The sequence below is a fragment of the Chlorocebus sabaeus genome, chromosome 12, assembly GCF_047675955.1.
Source record: "Chlorocebus sabaeus isolate Y175 chromosome 12, mChlSab1.0.hap1, whole genome shotgun sequence".
Lineage (NCBI taxonomy): Eukaryota > Metazoa > Chordata > Mammalia > Primates > Cercopithecidae > Chlorocebus > Chlorocebus sabaeus.
Genome location: NC_132915.1, coordinates 108837039 through 108859300, shown reverse-complemented (window position 1 = coordinate 108859300; position 22262 = coordinate 108837039). Strand labels below are relative to the sequence as shown.

The window sequence follows — 22262 nt, the reverse complement described above, 5'->3', positions numbered from 1 at the left end:
GTGGCACACATCTGTGGTGCCACACATCTGTGGTGCCAGCTACTTACAAGGCTGAGGCAGGCGAATCACTTGAACGTGGGAGGCAGAGGTTGCAGTGAGCTGAGATCGCACCATGGCACTCCAGTCTGGGTGAGAGAGGGAGACTCTGCCAAAAAAAAAAAAAAAAAAAAGTAAATAGAATCACTTGGCATTTTTCCTTGTTGGACTGGCTTCTTTTACTTAGCATAAGGCATCAAGGTTCATCCACGCTGTAGCAGGTGTCAGCGTCTCTTCCCTTTCTAAGGCTGAGTAGTGTTCCGTCTACAGACAGACCCACTCAGTGCAGTCATCACACCTTGGTGAACACTGTGGCTGCTTCCAGCTTTTGGCTATAGTGAGTTCTGCTGCTAGGAACACGGGTGTGCACATGTCTCTTCCAGACCCCCTTTCAATTCCTTGGGTGTATACCCAAAAGGATTGCCAGCTCATTCAGTAATTACATATATATTTTTTAGACGGAGTCTTGCTATGTTGCCCAGGCTGGAGTGCAGTGGTGCGATTTTGGCTCACTGCAACCTCTACCTCCCAAGTTCAAGCGATTCTCCTGCCTCAGCCTCCCAAGTAGCTGGGATTACAGACTCGAACCACCACAACCGGCTAATTTTTGTATTTTTAGTAGAGATGGAGGATTCACCATGTTGCCCAGGCTGGTCTTGAACTCCTGACCTCAAGTGATCTGCCCTCCTCGGCCTCCCAAAGTGCTAGGATTGTAGGTGTCAGCCACCGCGCCCGGCCTCATACGGTAATTCTGTTAGATGTTTTGAGGAATTGCCACACTTTTTTCCTGCGCCTGCACCAGGGACATGTCTTGGAGCTGGCGAACTGGACTTTGGGTGGGAGGGAAAGGAAGCATTAAAGATGCCCTCAGCTTTCATGGAAATGAGAACGGTGCCCCGGGAGGGCGGGACGGGATCAGGGTCCTGTGAACGGGGTATCAGTGTAAACCCCTCAGAGAGATACCAGCAAAAGCAAGAAGAAGCCTCTGGGATGTCTCCTGGAGCCTTCGGGAGATTCCTTCTCTTCACTGTGGGGCACGCTCTCCCCAGTCCCTGCCGCTGCCGCCGCCCTCTCCTGGGCTTCCTTGGGCGGAGGCCAGGCAAGGGTTGGGGTCGTGGCTGGGCGGAGCAGGGCTTAGTCCGCGGAACTGAGGTCCGCAAAGGGGCCTCAGGGCCCGGGGCGGGCGCCAGAAGGGGACTCGAACGCATCCGGAACGCGAAGGTTCCTCAGTGTGCGGGGCGCAGAGCTCCGTGGGGCCGCAGGCCTGGGCCGGGGGAGCGACTCTGCCCAGGGGGGCGTCGCGGGCGCGGGGCACAGGGTCCTGCTGGGCTGGAGGGCCCGGCGCGTGCGAGCTGGGAAGCCGGGGGTCGTGGTTCTGGGGCTGGAGCTTCAGGGGTTCGTCTCCCCCGCACCCCCGGGGGAGCAGGATGTCAGGGGGTCGCCCCCGCCCCGGGGACAGGGCGTTAAGGGGTCCCCCGGGGGCGGGGCTTCAGGGGCACCCGGAGCGGCTCGGCCCCGGGCGGGATGCAGTAACACGGCTCCAGGGGACCAGGGCTGCGAGGGGCGCGCGGGTCCCATGGGGGCGCGCGCGAGGAGGCGCCGTCCATTCCTAGCAGGGGTCCCTGGGGACCCCCGGCCGTCTCCCGCGCCTCGCTGTCCCCACCCGAGTCCGGCTTCGGCAAGTCGGGGCGGCGGGCGGCGGGCGGCGGGCGGCGCGGGCCGGGAGGGGGCGCCTCGAGCTCTCCCCGCCCCAGGGCTGCCGGGCGGAAGGCGGCGGCGGAGACCAGACGCTGAGCCATGGCCGAGCTGCTGCAGACGCTGACTGGTGAGTGCGGGTCTCGGCCCCGGGTGCCCGCGAGGGAGCCGCGGAGGCCGGAAATCCGGGGTGCACCCGACAGCCGGGCCGGGGGGCGCGCTCAGGGCCGCGAGACTTCAGGCTGGCCGCCACCCCAGCCTCCGAGACCCTGGGTCCTGGGGAGCCGGCTGGCAGGTGGGCGCGGCCGCGCTGTGGGTGCCTGGGACCCGAAAGCAGGATGGGCGCGGTGGCGCAGCCTGGCCGGGGGGCTCGTCTCCGGGGTCCCCGGGTCCCGGTGAGGGCGGGGTACCCCGACGCCGTGGAGGTCTCCGGCCTCTTTCCGCTCCACCCTCCCGGCTCCCCGCTCCCCGCCTTCCATGAGCTGCTATTTTCAGCGCCGACCGCCTGACCCTGGACGAGGACGAGGCTCCGGGCTGCCCTGCCTGGCCGCCAGCCCTACCCGGGTTGGCCGTGAACAGCCTCCATACCGTAAACGCGGAGGCGCCTCGAGAAGGCGAGGTGGGCAAGTTCAATGCCCAAGCGTGACTGGGGAACTGCGCCCCGGGCGTTCAGGTGATAAAGGAGTTAAGAAGAAATTATTTAGGCAGCTGGGAGCGGTGACTCAGGTCTGTAATCCCAGCACTTTGGAAGGCCGAGGGTGGATCACCTGTCCTTAATTTTCTTGGGGCCAGAAGATGAATTGGGTATTTACCCAGACAACGACATCGCTTCAGAGGGAGGGATGCAGAATGCAGGACCATGGGGCGCAGGCTGCAGGCCAGTGAACCCCAGCGCCAAAGGCCAGGGAGAGCCAGGTGGGGTGCTCAGAGCCAGCACACAGCCCTTTAATTTAGAGGAGTGCTGTGTACACATTTGGGGAGAGAAATGTTTTATTTTGATTTGGAATCAGGTGGGGGATAAGGCACACTGAGGCCTGAGTTTGTGAGGGCTCCTGCCCGGGAGGTGCAGCCCCAGAGGTGCGCGAGGCAGAGGAGTGGAAAATTCATGAAGAAAACTGGGTGTGGTGGTAGGTCGAGGCCCTGCCCTCAACAATGCTCACCATTTGTCAGTGTTTACTGTGAGGCAGCACTGTGTTCAATACTGCTGAGTTCTCAGGAAAGAACAGTAAATCCTTCCCGAGCCATTCTTTCACCCATGGGAAAACAGGTTTGGAGAGATCTGGGACAGTGCTCTGGTCCCAAGCAGGAAGGGCTGAGTGGGACCTGGAACTCAGGTCTGATTGCAAACACCTGCCTCTTCCCTGTGCTGCCAGCGCGTTCCGGGTTCTTCCCTGTCCCTCCTTTGTGGTCTTTGTTTCCTTTTTTTGTTCCCTGTTTTTGTCTTGATATGTTTCAACAGATGTATACAATAAACTGCACATAAAAGGAACAGCTGGATACATCTTGACCCAGTCAAGATGATGAACACAGCTGCCACCCCAGGAGCCTGTCCTGCCCCATGGGTTATGCTGTCTTAGCTGGTCTCATGTCAGGGAGCCTTGGAGGAGCAGGGACTCGGCAGTTGGTCTCCATCCTCCTGGGGTTCTGGTATTGGGTCTGGCCCATGACCGCACCCAAGACAAACATCTTGAAGACTAACAGGTTAGGTCTTTTGAGAAACCTGGCAAGTGAGTGCCCATTCTCAGGTTACCCACATTCTGCATGTTGATTTAGTGATTCAACCAATGTTGGTTGAACACTGATGAGAACAAGCAGGCCTGTGCTAGAACGTGCCTGCAGCCGGGAGCTGGTGAGCAGGTGTCCCTAGGGACACCAATGGAGAGGGACCCAGTGTGTGGAAATCTAGGGCATGAGCATGTCAGGGAGAAGAGCTCACATGGGGGAAGGCCCTGCTCCAGAAATCAGTCAGGCTTGTTGGGGAGGGCAGGGTGGTGGATTCAGAGGGAGTGGCCCCCCGAAAGGCAGGAAGAGGACATGAAAGAGCCTTGGAGATGACAGTGAGGATGCGGTTGGTGGGTGGTGAGCTGGGTGTCGTATGCTGGCTCCTTAGAGAATGCCCAGCTCCTTCACACCCATCATAATCCCTGGAGGACTGAGACCATGTGAAGGAATTTTGGAAGCTGACAGTGCACCGGGTCCCGGCTCTCCTCCATTCTGGTGGGTTTCACCAGAGATTGGCCAAGAAGGGATCAAACTGTTCCTGGACCAAACTGAGGGTGGGCTGCTATTTCTCACAGTCCAATAATGAGATGCAGATGAACAGGGGAGGAAGAGAGTTTTTATTTCTGTAACCAGTTACAAGGATAAGACCTGGAAATTATCGCCAGACCAACTCAAAATTACAGTTTTCCAGAGCTTATATACCTTCTAAGCTATGTGTCTACGTGTAAGTGTGCATTCATCTAAAGACATAAGTAATTGACTTCTTTTAATCTATACCTAAGGTCTGAGTCCTGAAGACCTTCCTCTGCATCCTCAGTAAATTTACTTAATCTAAAACCCTTATGTTGTCTCCTAAATCGTGGGAGTTTGGGGAGTTCCTTCAGACCCCCAGTAAGCCTATTTGTGGAGGTCTGGGGAGTTTCTTCAGACCCCCAATAAAATGTGTTTAATCCTAAATGAGTCCTGTTAAGAATTCCTTTATTTTGTCATGCTTGAAGGCCCAGGAAAGGTCTAGGCAAAACTCTTGGTAGCATTTTGTTACATTTCAGCCTTTGTATAAGGGCACTGGCTTTTAATATTTACCTTAACCACACAATCAGTACTAAGACAGTTGTTATGGAGACCTGCGTTGGTAAGACCTGACCTGGCCTCACTTGGAATGGTGCCCACAACTTCAAAAAATCAACTTTGATGGAGCCCTACTGAACACATCTAGCATCTGTCTTCCTTCAGTTTAGGGTCAATGGGCTGGGGTTGATGGCACCATTAAAAGAAATAGCTTTATTGATGTGTCATTGACATGCCATAACATTCACCTGTTTCTTTTTTTTTTTTTTTTTTTTTTTTTTTTTTTTTTTTTTTTGAGATGGAGTCTGGCTCTGTCGCCCAGGCTGGAGTGCAGTGGCCGGATCTCAGCTCACTGCAAGCTCCGCCTCCCGGGTTTACGCCATTCTCCTGCCTCAGCCTCCCGAGTAGCTGGGACTACAGGCGCCGCCACCACGCCCGGCTAGCTTTTTTTTGTATTTTTTAGTAGAGACGGGGTTTCACCGTGTTAGCCAGGATGGTCTCGATCTCCTGACCTTGTGATCCGCCCGTCTCGGCCTCCCAAAGTGCTGGGATTACAGGCTTGAGCCACCGCGCCCGGCCCACCTGTTTCAAATGAATTATTTTCAGTTAGTTTACAGAGTTGTGAAATAAATTTTATAACTTTTTCATCCCCAGCCCCTCAAAACTCCCTGGAACTCCTTTGCAGTCATTCCCCATTCCCACCTGGCCTCAGACAATCACTTCCTGTCTGTAGATTTGCCTTTTCTGGACAATTCATATGGAGTCCTATGTTACACAGTCTTTTGCACCTGACTTCCTTCACTTAGAATAATGTTTCTGAGATTCATGTATGTTGTAATATGTATCAGTATTTAATTCCTTTTTATTGCTGAATAATCCATTGTGCGGGTAGACCACATTTTGTTTATCCATTCATCAGTTAAAGGACATTTTGGCTCTTTCAGCTTTTTTGGCAATTTTTTTTTTTCTGAGATGGAGTCTCGCTGTGTTGCCCAGGCTGGAGTGCAGTGGCCAGGTCTCAGCTCATTGCAAGCTCCGCCTCCCGGGTTTACACCATTCTCCTGCCTCAGCCTCCCGAGTAGCTGGGACTACAGGCGCCTGCCACCTCGCCCGGCTAGTTTTTGTATTTTTTAGTAGAGATGGGGTTTCACCATGTTAGCCAGGATGGTCTCAATCTCCTGACCTCACTATCCACCCGCCTCGGCCTCCCAAAGTGCTGGGATTACAGGCTTGAGCCACCACCCCCAGCCTTTTTTAGCTATTTTAAACTGCACAACACTGCTATGAACATTCATGTACAAGACTTTGTGTGGACATATGTTTTCATATCTCTTGGGTTGATACCCAGCAGTGGAATTGCTGAGTCATACAGGAAATAAATATTTAACATTTTAAGAAACTAGCAAACTTTTCCAAAGTGACTGCCCCACATCACATTCCCATCACCAGTGTATAGTGGTTCTGATTTTCTTTTTTTTTCTTTTTTTGAGACAAGGTCTTACTCTGTCACCCAGGCTGGTGTGCAATGGCATGATCTTGGCTCACTGCAGCCTCAATCTCTTGGGCTCAATTGCTCCTCCCACCTCAGCCTCCTGAGTAGCTGGGATTACAGGTGAGTACTACCACATCCAGCTAATTTTTATATTTTTTGTAGAGATGGGATTTTGCCATGTTGCCCAGGCTGTTCTCAAACTCCTGGGCTCAACTGATCTGCCCACCTTGGCCTCCCAAAGTCCTGGGATTACAGGCGCGAGCCACTGCACCTGGCTGAGGGTTCCACTTTCTGTACATCTGTAGCAATACATACCATTCTTGTGGGTAAAAGGTAATATCTCATTATAGTTTTGATTTACATTTCCCCAATGACAAATTATGGCAAGTGTCTTTTCTTGTGCTTTTTAGCCATTTGTATACGTAAGTGAAATGCCTGTTGAAATGTTTTGCCTTTTAAAAATTGAGTTGTTTCCTTTGTTCAGTTTTGAGAGTTCTTTACATATACTGAATATACAGTATCAGATATATATATATACACACACACACCAGATATATGATTTGCAAATATTTTCACTCCATCAATAGTTTGTCTTAACACTTTCTTATTGGTGTTTTGAAGTACAAAATTTTACATTTTGATGCATTCCAATTTATTAACTTTTTCTTTTATTAATTGTGCATCTGGCATCATATCTAAGAAATCTTAATCAATGTCCCAAAGATTTAATCTTATATTTTCTTCTAACTGCTTTCTTGTTTATGTGTAAGAATCTGTCCATTTTACCTAATTTGCATAATTTGTTGGCAAACAGTTGTCTATAGTATTTCTTTGAAATCCTTTTAATTTCTTTAAGATTGGAATTGGTGTCTCCTCTTTTAGTCCTGATTTTAGTTATTTGTGTTCTCTCTCTCTCTGGTCAATCTAGCTAAATCTTTGTCAATTCTGTTGATCTTTTCAGAGAATTGATATTTGATTGTTTTTACTTTATCTTTTTCTTTCTGTTCTCTAGTTCATTGGTTTCTACTCTAATATTTATTAATTTCCCTTCTCACTTTGAGTTTAATTTGTTCTGTCATTTCTTTTTGTAGTTACTTACAATGGAAGCTTACATGCTGATTTAAGATTTTTTTTCTAATTTAGACATTTACAGCTATAAATTTCCCTTGAAACACAGCTTTAGTTATATCTCATAAATTTTGGTATGTCATGTTTACATTTTCATTCAGCTCAGAGTATATTTTGATTTTCTTTGACCCATTGCTTATTTAGAAGTGTGTTAAGTTCTACATATTTGTAGATTTCCCAAATGTCTTTTGTTAATTTCTAATTTCATTCCCCTGTGGTTAGTGAAGAAACCTTGTGTATATCAGTCCTTTAGAATTTCTCAAGACTTATTTTATGGTCCACCCTATGATTGACCTTGGAGACTGTTCCATGTGCACTTGAGGAAAACGTGACTTCTGCTCTTGCCAGGTGGAGTGTTCCAGAGATGTCAGTTGGTGTCTAGTGTGATGTCAAGTCGTCTGTATCTACTGATTTTCTAATTATTCTATCCATTATTGAGAGTGGGGTAGGATTTTGGTGTCCAATTAGTGTTTTTTGGATTTTCTTTTGAGACAAGGTCTCACTTGGTTACCCAGGCCGGAGTGCAGTGGTGTGATCACAGCTCACTGCAGCCCCACCCCCCCAAGGCTCAGGTCACCTCAGCCTCCTGAGTAGCTGCACCTACAGGCAAGCAGCATCATGCCTGGCTGATTTTTGTATTTTTTTTTTTTTTGTAGAGACAGGGTTTTGCCATGTTACTCAGGCTGGTCACGAAATCCTGGGCTCAAATGACCCACCCGCCTCAGCCTCCCAAAGTGCTGGGATTAGAGGTGTGAGTCACCATGCCCTGCCCAACCATTATGGTTGAATTGACTGTTTCACCCTTCAGTTCTCTGAGGTTGTTTTTTGTTTTTTGTTGTTTTTTTTTTTTTTGAGACGGAGTCTCGCTCTGTCGCCCAGGCTGGAGTGCAGTGGCCGGATCTCAGCTCACTGCAAGCTCCGCCTCCCTGGTTTATGCCATTCTCCTGCCTCAGCCTCCCGAGTAGCTGGGACTACAGGCACCCGCCACCTCACCCAGCTAGGTTTTTTTTGTATTTTTTAGTGGAGACGGGGTTTCACCATGTTAGCCAGGATGGTCTCGATCTCCTGACCTCGTGATCCGCCCATCTCGGCCTCCCAAAGTGCTGGAATTACAGGCTTGAGCCACCGCGCCCGGCCCAAGTTCTGTGAGTTTTTGCTTCATGTATTTTGGGGCTAGGTTGGCAGGTGTGTATATATTTCTGCTTGTTATATTTTCCTGATGTATTGACTTTATATCATGGCAGAATGTGTCTCTTTATCTCTAGTAAGATTTTTGATCTTAACCAAGTTGGCCAGATGTGGTGGCTCACGCCTGTAATCCAAGCACTTTGGGAGGCCAAGGCAGGTGGATCACCTGAGGTCAGGAGTTCGAGACTAGCCTGATAAACATGGTGAAACCCCATCTCTACTAAAAATATAAAAAAATTAGCCAGTTGTGATGGCATGAGCCTGTAATCCCAGCTACTTGGAAAACTGAGGCACAAGAATTGCATGAACCTGAGAGGCCGAGGTTACAGTCAGCTGAGATCGTGCCACTGCACTCCAACCTGGGTGACAGAGTGAGACTCTGTCTTAAAAAAACAAAAAATCTATTTAGTCCGATGTTAGTATTTCTCCTCAAGCTCCCTTATGGTTGTTTGCATAGTAAATCTACTATCCTTTTGTTTTGACCTATTTGTATCTTTGTTTCTAAAGTATGTCACTCATAGGCAGCATACAGTCAAAGCTTAAAAAAAAAATCCAGTCTAAGGATCTCTGCCTTTTGATCGGCATGTTCATTCTATTCACATTCAACGTTACTGTTGCTGTGGTTGGATTTCCAACTATCAGGTCACAATTTGTCTTCTACGTTTTATGCCTTTTTGTTCTTCTGTTCATCTTTTACTACCTTCTTTTGCATTAAGTATTTTCTAGTGTACCATTTAAATTCCCTTTTTCAAGTGTATATTTTAAAGTTATTTTGTTAGTGTTTGCTCCAGGGATTACAATATGCATTTTAATTTATCGGGATCTACTTCAGATTAATACTAATTTTAGTAAAATACAGAAACTTGACTCCAATATAACTACATTTCCTCCCTCCTTGCTTGTGGTTTGGGGTATTATTGTCATATATGTTCATCTACATATGTGATAAACTCAACAACATGGTGTCATAATTATTGTTTCACACAATCTTATTTCTTTTCAATTCAGTAAGATAGGTAAGGAGTAAAACACTTTTCAAGTCTTTTATATTACACTGTATATTTACCACTGACTTTACTCTTGATTTCTTCCTGTATATTCAAGTTATTGTCTGGTGACCTTTCCTTGTTCCGGTATATATAATAGCTTCATTGCCTCCTTGCTCCTCTGTGCTATTATTGTCATATATATGTTTATGCTGTGAGCCCATCAATTAAGTCAACTTAGCAAGGTCTCACGATACAAAGTCAATGAGTAAATCAGGCCGGGTGTGGTGGCTCACGCCTGTAATCCCAGCACTTTGGGAGGCCGAGGTGGGCAGATCACTTGAAGCCAGGAATTCGAGACCAGCCTGGCTCACATGGCAAGACTTCATCTTTACAAAAATGCAAAAAAAAAAAAAAAAGTTGAGTGTGGTGGTGCATGCCTGTAATCCCATCTACTTGGGAGGCTGAGGCATGAGAATTGCTTGAACCCAGGAGGCAGAGGTTGCAGTGGCTGGAGATCACACCACTGCACTCCAGACTGGGCAACAGTGCAAGACTGCATCTAAAAAAAAAAAGAAAGAAAAACAAGAATAAATCAATTATTTTTCTGTAATACTTGCCACAATCAATTGAACCATGAAAAATTTTAAATACCATTTACAGTAACATCATAACACATGAAATACTTAGAGAATAATTTACCAAATTAGGAGAAATGCCTATACAGTTAAAACAGCAATACAAACCAGGCACCATGGCGCACACCTGTAATCCCAGCACTTTGGGAGGCCAAGGTGGCCAGATCACTTGAGCCCAGAACTTTGAGACCAGCCTGGGAAACATAGTGAGACCCTGTCTCTACAAAAAAAAAAAAAAAAAAAAAAAGGAAAGAAAAAAATTAGCTGGGCATGATGGCATGCACCTGTAGCCCCAGCTACTCAGGAGGCTGAGGTGAGAGGATGACTTGCGCCCAGGAGGCAGAGATTGCAGTGCACTCCAGCCTGGGCTACACAGTGAGACCCTGACAAAAAAAAAAAAAAGTCATAAAAAAACACGAAGCTGCAAAATATTGCTGACAAAAATTAAAGAAGACATAGATAAATGCAGAAACATATCATGCTCATGGATTGGAAGACTTATATTGCTAAACTGTCACTTCTCCCCAGATGGATCTACAGAGTCCACGTAATCTCAGTTAAAACTCCAGAAGAAATTTTTGTAAAGTTGACAGCTGATTCTAAAATTTATATGGAAATGCAAAGGTCTCCGAATAGTCAAAACAATTAGAAAATGAAAAGCAAAGTTGGAAGATTTACCTTCCAGGCTGGATTTCAAGGTGGATTACACAGCTACAGTAATTCAAATAGGCTGATATTAGGATAGACACATAGATCAATGGAATAGAATGCAGAGTTTAGAAACAGACCCACACACATATAGTCAATTGATTTTTAAATAGTTACTTTTTGATAAGGGTGCTAAGGTAATGTGATGGAGAAAGGAAAGTATTTTCAATTCAAATAGCTAAAATGACTGGATATCCATTGGGGGAAGAAAGGGACTTTAGCCTTTCACACCATACACGAAAATTATGGAATTCTGAAGAAAATAAGTGAAAATATTCATGAACTTGGGGTAGGCAAAAATTTAATAGATGAGGCAAAAAAAGCTCAAGCCCTAAAAATGGTTTCATTTTCATAAGGATAAATTAGAGTTTATCAAAATTAACACTTCCCTTCAAAAGAAAAATTAAGGAAAAATGAACAAATAAGCCACAGACTGAGAGAAAATATTTGTTTCCTAAGAAGTATTTTGTTTTCCATTTTTATGGGTTCATAGTAAGTGTATATATTTATGGGGTCCATGAGATATTTTGGTTCATACAATGGAAAATTCACATCAAGGAGAACTAGTATTCATCCCCTTGAGCAATTATCCTTTGTGTTACAAACAATCCAATTATACTTACTTTTTGTTATTTTTATTCTTTTTTTTTTTTTTTTTTTTTTTGAGACGGAGTCTTCGCTCTGTCACCCAACTTGGAGTGCAGTGGCGCCGTCGCAACTCACTGCAACCTCCGCCGCCCAGGTTCAAGTGATTCTCCTGCCTCAGCTTCCTGAGTAGCTGGGACTACAGGCGCCCACCACCACGCCCAGCAAGTTTTTGTATTTTTAAACTTTTTTTCTCTTTTTTTTGAGATGGAGTCTCGCTCTGTCGCCCAGGCTGGTGTATAGTGGTGTAATTTTGGCTCACTGCAACCTCCGTCTCCCAGGTTCAAGAGATTCTCCTGCCTCAGACTCCCAAGTAGCTGGGATTACAGGCAAGCGCCACCACGCCTGGCTAATTTTTTGTATTTTTAGTAGAGGCGGGGGTTTTACCATGTCGGTCAGGCTAGACTCAAATGCCTGACCTTGTGATCCACCTGCCTTGGCCTCCCAAAGTGCTGGGATTACAGGCATGAGCCACCACGCCTGGCCTTAGTTTTTGTATTTTTAGTAGAGATGAGATTTCACCATGTTGGCCAGGCCGGTCTTGAACTCCTGACCTCAGATGATCCACCTGCCTCTCCCTCCCAAAGTGCTGAGATTACAGGTGTGAGCCACTGTGCCCGGCCTCTCTTTTAGTTATTTTTAAATGTACAATTAAATTATTATTGACTATAGTCTCCCTGGGTCTTATTCATTCTTTCTATTTTTTTGTACCCATTAACCATCCCTACATACCTTCCCACCCCTGCCACTACCCTTCCAAGTCTCTGCGAACAATCCTTCTATTCTCTATTTCCATGAGTTTAATTGTTTTGATGTTTCAATACTACAGATAAGTGAGAACATGCAGTATCTGTCTTTCTGTGGCGAGAAAATATGTGTAATATTTGTATTTGGCAAAGGACTTGTATCCAAAATACAGAAATGAATTCTACTGCTCAATAATAAAAAGAGAAACAATTTATAATGAGACCCAGTGTCTACAAAAAGTAAAATAATTAGCCGGGCATGTTGGTGCATGTCTATAGTCCCACCTAATCAGGAGGCTGAGGGGGAAAGATTGCTTAAGCCCAGGTGTTCAAGGTTGCAGTGAGCTGTGATCGTGCCACTGCACTCCAGTCTGGGTGACAGAGAAAGATCTTGTCTCTAAAAAAAATAAAAATAAAGGGCTGGGGGAGGTGGCTTATGCCTGGAATCCCAGCACATTGGAAGGCTGAGGGGTGGATCGCTTAAGTCCAGGAGTTCCCAAGACCAGCCTGGGCAGCATGGTGAAACCCTATCTCTACCAAAATCACAAAAATTAGCTAGGTGTGGTGCATGCCTGTAGTCCCAGCTACTCAAAAGGCTGAGGTGGGAGGATCACCTGAGCCCAGGAAGTCAAGGCTGCAGTGAGCCATGATCGTGCCACCACACTCTGGGCAACTAGAGTGGGACCGCGTCCCCCAAAAATATATATAAGTAAATAAATAAATACTAATAAAATGAGCTAAAGACTTGGACAGGCTTCATAAGAAACAAACAAATGGCCAATAAATACATGAAAAGATGATTGACCACAATTAGTCATTGGCCACAATTAGATATCACTACTCATCCACTAGCATGACTAAAGCATAAAAGAGTGACCATTAAGTATTGGCAAGAAAGTGGAGCACCCATGGCTCTCATACATTCCTGGTGGGAATGGAAAATTCAGTCACCACTTTGGAACACAGTTTGGCAGTTTCTTACAAAGTTAAACATATACTTACCATGTGACCCATCTTTTCCACTCCTTCGTGTTTACTCAAGGGAAGTGAAAACACAGGTCCACAAATACCTGCACATGGGTATTTACAGAAACTTTATTGCTAGTGGCCCCAAACAGTGAAAAAAACTGAAGTGTCTGTCAATAGGAGACAGGACAAACGAATTGTGGCGGATTAACAATGGCGTGCTTCTCGGCAATAAAAAAGAACGAACAATTGATACACATGACGATATAGGTAAATCTTCAAAACAGCATGCCGTGTGATACAGCCAGACGTAAAAGAGCATATTGTCAGACGATTCTGTTTATGGGAGACGCCGTGAAATCAGATCTGTGGTTGCCGGGGTCAGGAGGGACCTTACTGGGGTGATGAAAATGTGTATATGTTGTTTGGGGTGCTGATTACACGTGTACCTACATTGTGTGAAATCAAAACTGTATACCTAAAGTGGGTACATTTCATTGGATGTAAGTTCTCCCTCAAATGAAATTGATTTTCAAAGTTTTTAAAAATGGAACCATTTTTGCCAAATTGAAGGAAAATTATTTCCACTGAGATTTCCCTACAGCCAAACAATCTACCAACTACAAAAATGGTCAAAATCATTTAGGACATGTAAAGTTCAAATGTTGCCTCCCACGTTTCTGTTTCAGGAAGCTGTTCCAGATAAATTGTTTCATGGTTACAGGATTTAGAAAGGTGGAGGTAAATACACACAAGCATTATAAGATAAGAAGTAACAGATGAATTAGTTGAAAGGGACTGATTTCAGGGGAAGGAATAGGAACTGGGCCGGGAGATAGACACCCTTCAGGCTTGCCCTCATGAAAACAGAAGTCCCCTCTTACTGCGGGGGATACGTTCCAAGATCCCCAGTGATGTCTGAAACCACGGATAGTACCAAGCCCTATAGAGAGCATGTTTTCTCCTATACACACATACCTATGATAGAGTTTAATTTATCAGTTAAGCACAGGGTGGGATTAACAACCATAATTAATAATAAAATAGAACAATTATAACAATATACTGTCAGAGGCAGGTGGATCACCTGAGGTCAGGAGTACGAGACCAGCCTGGCCAACATGGTGAAACCCATCTCTACTAAAAATACAAAAAATTAGCCAGGTGTGGTGGTGGATGCCTGTAAACCCAGCCACTTGGGAGGCTCAGGGAGGAGAATTGCTTGAACCCCAGAGTCGGAGGCCGTAGTGAGCTGCAGTTGCGCCTTTGCACTCCAGCCTGGGAAACAAGAGCGAAACTCTGTCTCAAAAATGAAAACAATATACTGTAATAAAGGTTATGTGAATGTGATCTCTCTCTAAAAAAATATGTGTATATATCTTAGTTTGTGGGGTTTTTATTGTTGTTGTTTTGTTTATTTTTAAAGCAATCACTCTGCTACCCAGGCGGGAGCGCAGTGGTGCAGTCATGGCTCACTGCAGCCTTCACCTCCTCAAGTGATCCTTCCACCTCAGCCTCCTGGGACCCAAGGTGTGCACCGCTATGCCCCGCTAATTTTTTTTTTTTTTCCCCCACAGAAATGAGTTCTCACTATGTTGCCCAGGCTGGTCTAGAACTCCTGGCTTCCAGCAATTCTCCTGGCTCAGCCTCCCAAAGTCCTGGGATTATAGGCATGAGCCACCAGACCTGTCCTCAAAATATTTTACTGTACTATACTCACCTATTATTGGGCTTTGGTTGACCATGGGTAACAGAAACTCCAGCAAGCGAAGGCGTGGATAAGAGGGAACTACTGTACACCACTTTAATATACATAAAAATCACCTTAAAAGAAAGACAATGATTGTTTCCAGGGCAGGAGCCTCTGAGAGGGCAGGGAGATACTAGGGGAAGTTGGTGGCTCCTCTCGCTGGCAGGAACTGGTCTGGGCTCCTGGCTCAGCCTGGCCATGAAGCTGTCCTGGCCTCCCTCGGTGGATTCAACGGTGACCTCGAGGTGCCATTTCAGTGTGGTTCGTTCCGGTCTCCCAGGGGAAGGGGGTGCTGAGTGGAAGAAGGTCATTGGGAAGCCAGGGTGACTCTCAGAGTCTGCAGGAGCGGTCGGGCTGATGCACTGGGAGGAGCAGACCGCCTCCCTCTTCTCTGAGTGGGAGGAGGGCCGGATCTGGACTGGGTTTGGAGATACCAGGTGGGGTTCAGAGCATCACCTGTGGGGCAGAGGGACCATCTTGGCAGGTGAAGACCCGTCACAGGGCATGGGGCCTGAATCACAAGACAGGACAGGTAAAGTGGGGCAGGTGAGAGAAGGAAGGTGAGTAATCTGATTTTTCCACTCCTGTTTTCCAGGAAAACCAAAATGCTACACATTTCTACCTATGATCCTTTTCCTAGTGATGCTGGTCTTGGTCTTGTTTGGGTAAGACACACTTGACCATCGAGGCTGGCCTGGTTTGGGGAGAAGTGGCCACAGCAGCCAATCAGACCCATGGGGCCCCCCTGAGTCCAGCAAGTATCACAATCATCAGGGTCCTAAGGACAGTTGCTGCCCGCGTCCAGCTCTGGTGGAGGGTGTGTTTACTTGCTCCCTTATTTAAGCCTCACCTGGGCAACGGGCTCATCTCCCTCCCATTTAAAATTTTCCTAAGTGGGGAGTCTGGGACTGGGAGAGCAAGCCTCTTGCCCACAGTTGTGTGGCTGGCGATGGGGAAGGCAAATCTGGGTCCCAAGCTGTTAGTCGCCTCCAGACACAGAAGGCCCCAGAACCACAGAATGAAGTCACCTGCCGGCTCTACTGGGGCATCTGTGGATACAGCCTGGAAACACTGCCTGAGGTGGCCTTAGGGACTACACTGACCAATGCACGGGTGGCGCGGGGTGGGGCTCTGCTGCTCCTGCAGGTGCCCATACATGAGCAATATCCCAGGGACCACCCTCCTACCCACCTCCCAGTGTGGGATGTGGCAAGGCGCCTGAGCTTTGCTGAGAACTTGCCCTGCCTGCCTCGAGGCCTTGCAGCTTCACCAGGAACTCCTGTGCTCATGCTGCTGGCCACACCATGCGCTTTTTGGAGGAAGGGATGAACAGGCAGTCTTGGTTCTGTGTCCTGAGTCTTGGCACAATTCCTTCCTGCAGTTACGGGGTCCTAAGCCCCAGAAGCCTAATGCCAGGAAGCCTGGAACAGGGGTTCTGGTGAGTGCAGGGAAGGGCAGGTGGAGCGTCCATGCTGGCCGGGGTGCTGGCTGTGGGCTGGGGTCCCACTCTGGGAACTCCCCCTCCCTCTTCTGGGCATACACATGGGTAGGCCTAGGCCCCCTCTCGATGCTCTGCCCAGCATAGACATGGTCAATTCTGTGGCCTTGAAGGGTCACCTGGATACATCTGCCTCCACATCTCTGGAGTCAGCCTTGACCTCCCTTCTGACCTCCATTCCCCAACTCCGGGCTTACCCAGAGTTACCACACACGGTCTCTGCTCCCTGCCCTCATCCCGCCTCCCGAGTCACCTTCCACCAGCCATCCTCAATTCTCCCTTTGCCCTCACCCCTACACTGGGTTCCCAAATCCTGGCAGCCCTGCTCTTCAGCAGCTCGCATGCCCACTGGCCTCTCTGCCTTCGATGTCCTGCTCCAGGGGTCTGGTAGGGCTGCCCTCAGCTCTGCAACAGCCTCAGACTTGTCTCCCCATCCCCGTCAGCCCTGTCCCCTTTCTCCTCACAGCAGCTGGAGTGATCTTTCCAGAATATAAGGTAGGAGGCTCTTCATGGTCTGATCCTGCCTTCCTGACCTCCCCAGCCTCTTCTCTCCCTCCTTTGCCCTCGCCCTCTATGCTCCAGCCAAAGTGGCTTATCACTCATCCACCTGCCGTGCTGTCGTGACTCCAGGCCTTTGCCTCTGCTATGGCCTCTGCTGGGACCACTCTTGTCTCTCCCCTGCCGTGCCTGCTAATTTCCACTTGTGTCAGTGATCCATGGCTGCAGAACACACCACCCCATCCATGGAAAGCAATCACAATCATTGATTACTATCTCTCCCTGGGCCTCCTGGGGCAGACTGGGCTCAGCTGGGTGGTTCACTTTGGGGCCTCAGCAGGCATTGGCAGACGGTGACTGGGGTCATTGCAAAGACTGCCCTGTGTCTCTGGCAGTTGATGCTGGCTCTCAGCTGAGACACCTACTTAGGGCCTCTCTCCGGGGCCTGGGCTCCTGCTCAGCTTTGTTGGGAGGCTCCAAGACCAATATCCCAAGAAAGATGAGCTAGAAACCAGATCGCCTTTTAGGGCCTGGCTTCACAAGTCACCCAGCATCACTTCTGCTGCATTTTATTTCTTAGAAACACGGAATATCAGACCCCATCTGTTGATGGGAGGGGGCCTCACGGTTTGCAGACATGTTCTGAAACTCCACTCTGCCCGGCCTTGGCTTTGATGTGTCTGGTGAATGTGTGGGCTGTGAGGCTCTGCGAACGTAGACCTCAGACTGCAGTGTTGGCCATTACAGGGTCTGGCACATGGGCCCATGCCAGGCCCATCGCCACAGTGATGGCTGTTCTGTGACTATTTCTGGTGGACTCTGCTCCACACTCCAGGGCTGATGCTATGTCCCTTCCACTGGGACCCTCAGCTGGCTTCCATGCACTTGTGCCCTAAATCCTGCTCCTGGAATAAACTTCATCTCCTGTGTTCTCATTCTGCAGCACGGCTTTTAGGGAACCAGACGGTCTGCAGCGTGTCTCATTGCCAAGGTATAATGTCAGTGCCTCCCATGTCACAGAATTGTCCTGCAGCCCTGGCACATGTGTGCGTGTGGACAGAAGCATGTGGGAGCTGGGGCAGGTCCTCTTTCCTCCTGTGGCTCCAAGGGAGGAGGCTGTTCGTTCCCCAGTCTCTGCCCTGACTTGGCCCTCATCCTGCAGCTACTTAGAGAGCACGATGGAACTGGAGCTTCAGTTTTGACCAGCTGCGTGTTGCTGGCTTTTGTGTATGTGTGTGTGATGGAGTCTCACTCTGTTGCCCAGGCTAGAGTGCAGTAGCACCATCTCTGCCCACTGCAACCTCTGTCTCCCGGGCTCAAGTGGTTTTCCTGCCTCAGTCTCCCGAGTAACTGGGATTACAGGTGCCTACCACCACACCTGGCTAATTTTTGTATTTTTAGCAGAGACAGCATTTCACCACATTGGCCAGACTAGTCTTGAATGCCTGACTTCAAATGATCCGCCTGCCTCGGCCTCCCAAAGTGCTGGGATTACAGGCGTGAGCCCCTGCACCTGGCCTTCAAATTGGCTTTTAAAGAGGATGATGAGCTGGTCTGTTCTGTCTGGGGCCTTGGGGGCCTGTTTCCCAGGATGTGGGCCTATATCAGTGCTGACGAGAAAGTCTAGGCAATCAATGCCAAGCTGGCCACACTGCTTTTGATTTTTTTTTTAAATTGTGGTAAAATACACTTAACATAAAATTTGCCATCTTCGTCATTTTGGAGTGCTCAGTCCATTCACATCGCTGTGCAGCCATCACCACCATCCATCTCTAGAACTCTTTTCATCTTGCAAAACTGAAGCTGTGTCCCCATAAAATAACAACTCCGTTTCCCCTGCCCCAGCTCACCATTCCATGGTCTGTTCCTACGAGTCTGACTACTCGAACTTCCTTTTATAAGTGGAATCAACGGTAACTGTCTTTTTATAATGGGCTGAAATCACTGAGCGTGATGTCCTCACAGTCCATCCAGGTTGTACCAAGTGTCAGAATTTCCTTCCTGTTTTCTGCTGACTCCCTGCTTTCAAAGGCCATCTTGGACATTCAAATTGCGGCCATTACTGACAGTTGAAATGGCCCTGGCTCATGCCTCCTGGCCCTCTACAGTACTTTAGGTGGGGACAGCACTGCGGCCCACACGTCCCCACAGGCTGCGTGTGGCACCTGACAGTGCTTCGTGCCACCGTGGAGCAGGTGGTCCTCCCCCACTTCTCAGAGAGGAGGCCGGGCTCTGGAAGCCACCAGCCCACAAGGAGGCCCAGCAGGCTTCGGGCCCAGGTGGGGCAGTCTGCACATCTCAGGGCCTTTCCCTGGGAACAACAAGGGACAGAGGCCACACACCTAGCCTCCTGTCTGCCCACAGTGAATTAAGACACAACCTCTTACGTCCCTCCCAGCCTTAAGTGGAAAGCAATGGCCCCTGAGGTCACTTGGTCCCTCTTGCCAGTTTACAAGCGCTGAACCAGAGACTGAGCTCCAGCCCTTCCCCGAGGTCCTGGGATTATGAGCTGACACAGCCCCCGTGCAGCCACAGCGATTCCAGCCCGAGAGTGTGGCCTTAGCGGGAGGGTTGACGCCTGGTCACGGTTCAGCAGCTGTGCACACCCCCTGCTTACCTGCATCCCACGCTTTCCACGCAAACTCACGTGATGGCGCTTTGTGCTTGCAGGATGGTCTACCCCCAGCCAAAGGTGCTGACACCCTGGTGAGTAAAGTTACTGAAGCTGAGACTGAACGCAGCTCAAGGGGCTGTTCTGAAGGTATTAGAGGGCGGTTTCCTTGATGTAAATCTCAGTTGGGGCTGCTTTGCCATTCTCTCCTCTCAGGTTCTCCTGACATCTGAATTCGGAGGCCCACAACTGTCCTCTTTCCCTTTGCTTTCTTTGACTTGCGTCTCTTGTTTCCTGTCCCTTTGCTCACCAAAGCCCCTGCAAAGGCCTGATAGGTACCTCCTTCCTGGGGAGGGGCAGCGGGGGGAGGGTGCGGGGGAGGGGTGGTTTCTATCTCTTTGCCAGCAAAGCTCAGCTTCCTCTGTGTTGCGGCAGGTCCAATGTTGAGGGAGGGCTGGGAATGATTTGCCCAGTTGGAGTCGCATTTGCCTCTGGCTGGTTTCCTGGGGAAGGGTGGCTGCCTCTGGAAAGGTGGTCAGAGGGGGCGGAAGCTGAGTGGAGTTTCCAAGTGGGGATGGCTGTGTGCCAGAGGCGCAGGTGGGTGGCACCCTGCCAGCTCCATGTGACCCCACGTCTCTCTCCATGTGCAGTAGGAAGGACGTCCTTGTCGTGACCCCTTGGCTGGCTCCCATTGTCTGGGAGGGCACGTTCAACATCGACATCCTCAACGAGCAGTTCAGGCTCCAGAACACCACTATCGGGTTAACTGTGTTTGCCATCAAAAAGTAAGTCAGTGAGGTGGCTGGGGGCAGAGACCCAGGCAGTGACAAGTGACCACAGACACTGAGGTCTCCCCTTGTGTTCAAGACAGAGCGGGGCGGCGGCCAGCCTTGTCCTCCTAGAGGGTAGATGGGAAAGTTCATTCACGCAGCATCTTACTGAGCTCACGTGGGCTCGCCGGGTCGGTAAAACCCCTTGTGAGTGGTTTGCCAATGAGCCAGCTGGGGCAAAGCAGCCACGATGCCTGTTCCATAAACTCGGGGCCTCAGGAGCACACTTGCGGAATGATGGGAGATTCCCCATCCCCACGGTGGTGGCCCTGGGGGACCTCAAGGAGGGACCCGCCATCTGAGGCAGTTGGAGAAAATGTCTTGGGGTGGGGGAGGCACCTGACTTGGGCCTAGAGGTTTTACCATGGACTCGGGGTTTGCGGCCTCAACAAACCCTTACTCACCCCTATTATTTCAGGGTTCACCTTGTTCCCTTCCCCCACATGGTAGGCCTGGTTCCTGATCCAGTGGGGAGTCCAGGAATGACCTACTCTTAGGAATACATGCAGTTCAAGCCTGGGAGGGGGAAGCTCTAGGGTGCAGAGGCGGGCGTGTAGGGGCCTCGCGCCAGCTTATAATGAGGGGGCACGTGGCCGGCCTGGCCGTAAGAGTGACAGCTGCGTGGCGAGGCATGACTCAGGCCAGGCTGAGGGAGAGTAAGCGGGCGCCAGCCTGCGGCGTGCTACCAGCCTCCAGACGCCTGCCCTCAGCCCTCCTTACTAAGAGCGGGTGCTGGTGGTCCCTCCATCGCTGAGAAGAGGATGAAGCGAGTCGGAGCCCGAGGACTCGCTCAGGACAGGGCAGGAGAACGTGGTGCATCTGCTGCTCTGAGCCTTCCAATGGCCGCTGGTGGGTGCACGCAGGGCGGGCCTCCTGCAGCCCAGGGGCACACGGCTGGCTGCTCCCCCAGCCCCCCGTTCGCCTGCCTTGCAGATACGTGGCCTTCCTGAAGCTGTTCCTGGAGACGGCGGAGAAGCACTTCATGGTGGGCCACCGGGTCCACTACTACGTCTTCACCGACCAACCGGCCGCGGTGCCGCGCGTGGCGCTGGGGACCGGTCGGCAGCTGTCGGTGCTTGGGGTGCGCGCCTATAAGCGCTGGCAGGACGTGTCCATGCGCCGCATGGAGATGATCAGCGACTTCTGCGAGCGGCGCTTCCTCAGCGAGGTGGATTACCTGGTGTGCGTGGACGTGGACATGGAGTTCCGCGACCACGTGGGCGTGGAGATCCTGGCTTCGCTGTTCGGCACCCTGCACCCCGCCTTCTACGGAAGCAGCCGGGAGGCCTTCACCTACGAGCGCCGGCCCCAGTCCCAGGCCTACATCCCCAAGGACGAGGGTGATTTCTACTACTTGGGGGGGTTCTTCGGGGGGTTGGTGCAGGAGGTGCAGCGGCTCACCAGGGCCTGCCACCAGGCCATGATGGTCGACCAGGCCAACGGCATCGAGGCCGTGTGGCACGACGAGAGCCACCTGAACAAGTACCTGCTGCGCCACAAACCCACCAAGGTGCTCTCCCCCGAGTACCTGTGGGACCAGCAGCTGCTGGGCTGGCCTGCGGTCCTGAGGAAGCTGAGGTTCGCGGCGGTGCCCAAGAACCACCAGGCAGTCCGGAACCCGTGAGCGGCTGCCAGGGGCTCTGGGAGGGCTGCCGGCAGCCCGTCCCCCTCCCGCCCTTGGTTTTAGCAGAACGGGTAAACGCTGCTTCCTTTGTCCTGTTGCGAGTAACTGAAGCCTAGGTCTCACCCCCACCTCAAATCACACACACCCCCTCCCCGCCACAGAGACACACCATTACATACACAGACACACACAGATACACAGACACACGATCACACACATTCCCTCCCCGCCACAGAGACACACCATTACATACACAGACACACACAGAAAGACACACAGACACACGATCACACACATTCCCTCCCCGCCAAAGAGACACACCATTACATACACAGACACACACAGACAATCACACATACCCCTCCCCACCACAGAGATACACCATTGCATACACAGACACACACAGACACACAATCACACACACCCCCCTCCC

General features: G+C 49.9%; 1 protein-coding gene across 7 annotated transcripts; it reads left to right on the top strand.

Annotated features, from left to right (window-relative positions):
• The first annotated feature begins 1763 nt into the window (after window positions 1-1763).
• Window positions 1764-21936, top strand: ABO (ABO, alpha 1-3-N-acetylgalactosaminyltransferase and alpha 1-3-galactosyltransferase). 7 transcript variants are annotated; one of them, XM_008005794.3, is made up of 7 exons: window positions 1764-1861; window positions 15364-15433; window positions 16150-16206; window positions 17708-17755; window positions 19435-19470; window positions 20026-20160; window positions 21139-21936. In XM_008005794.3, the coding sequence occupies exons 1-7, from the start codon at window positions 1834-1836 to the stop codon at window positions 21827-21829; spliced, it is 1065 nt and encodes a 354-aa protein (XP_008003985.3). In that variant the 5' UTR covers window positions 1764-1833; the 3' UTR covers window positions 21830-21936. The 7 variants fall into 7 exon arrangements, with proteins under 7 accessions (XP_008003985.3, XP_008003988.2, XP_008003986.3 ...); XM_073022066.1 differs by lacking the exon at window positions 1764-1861 and adding an exon at window positions 10214-14548; XM_008005797.3 differs by lacking the exon at window positions 16150-16206.
• Window positions 21937-22262: the final 326 nt, after the last annotated feature.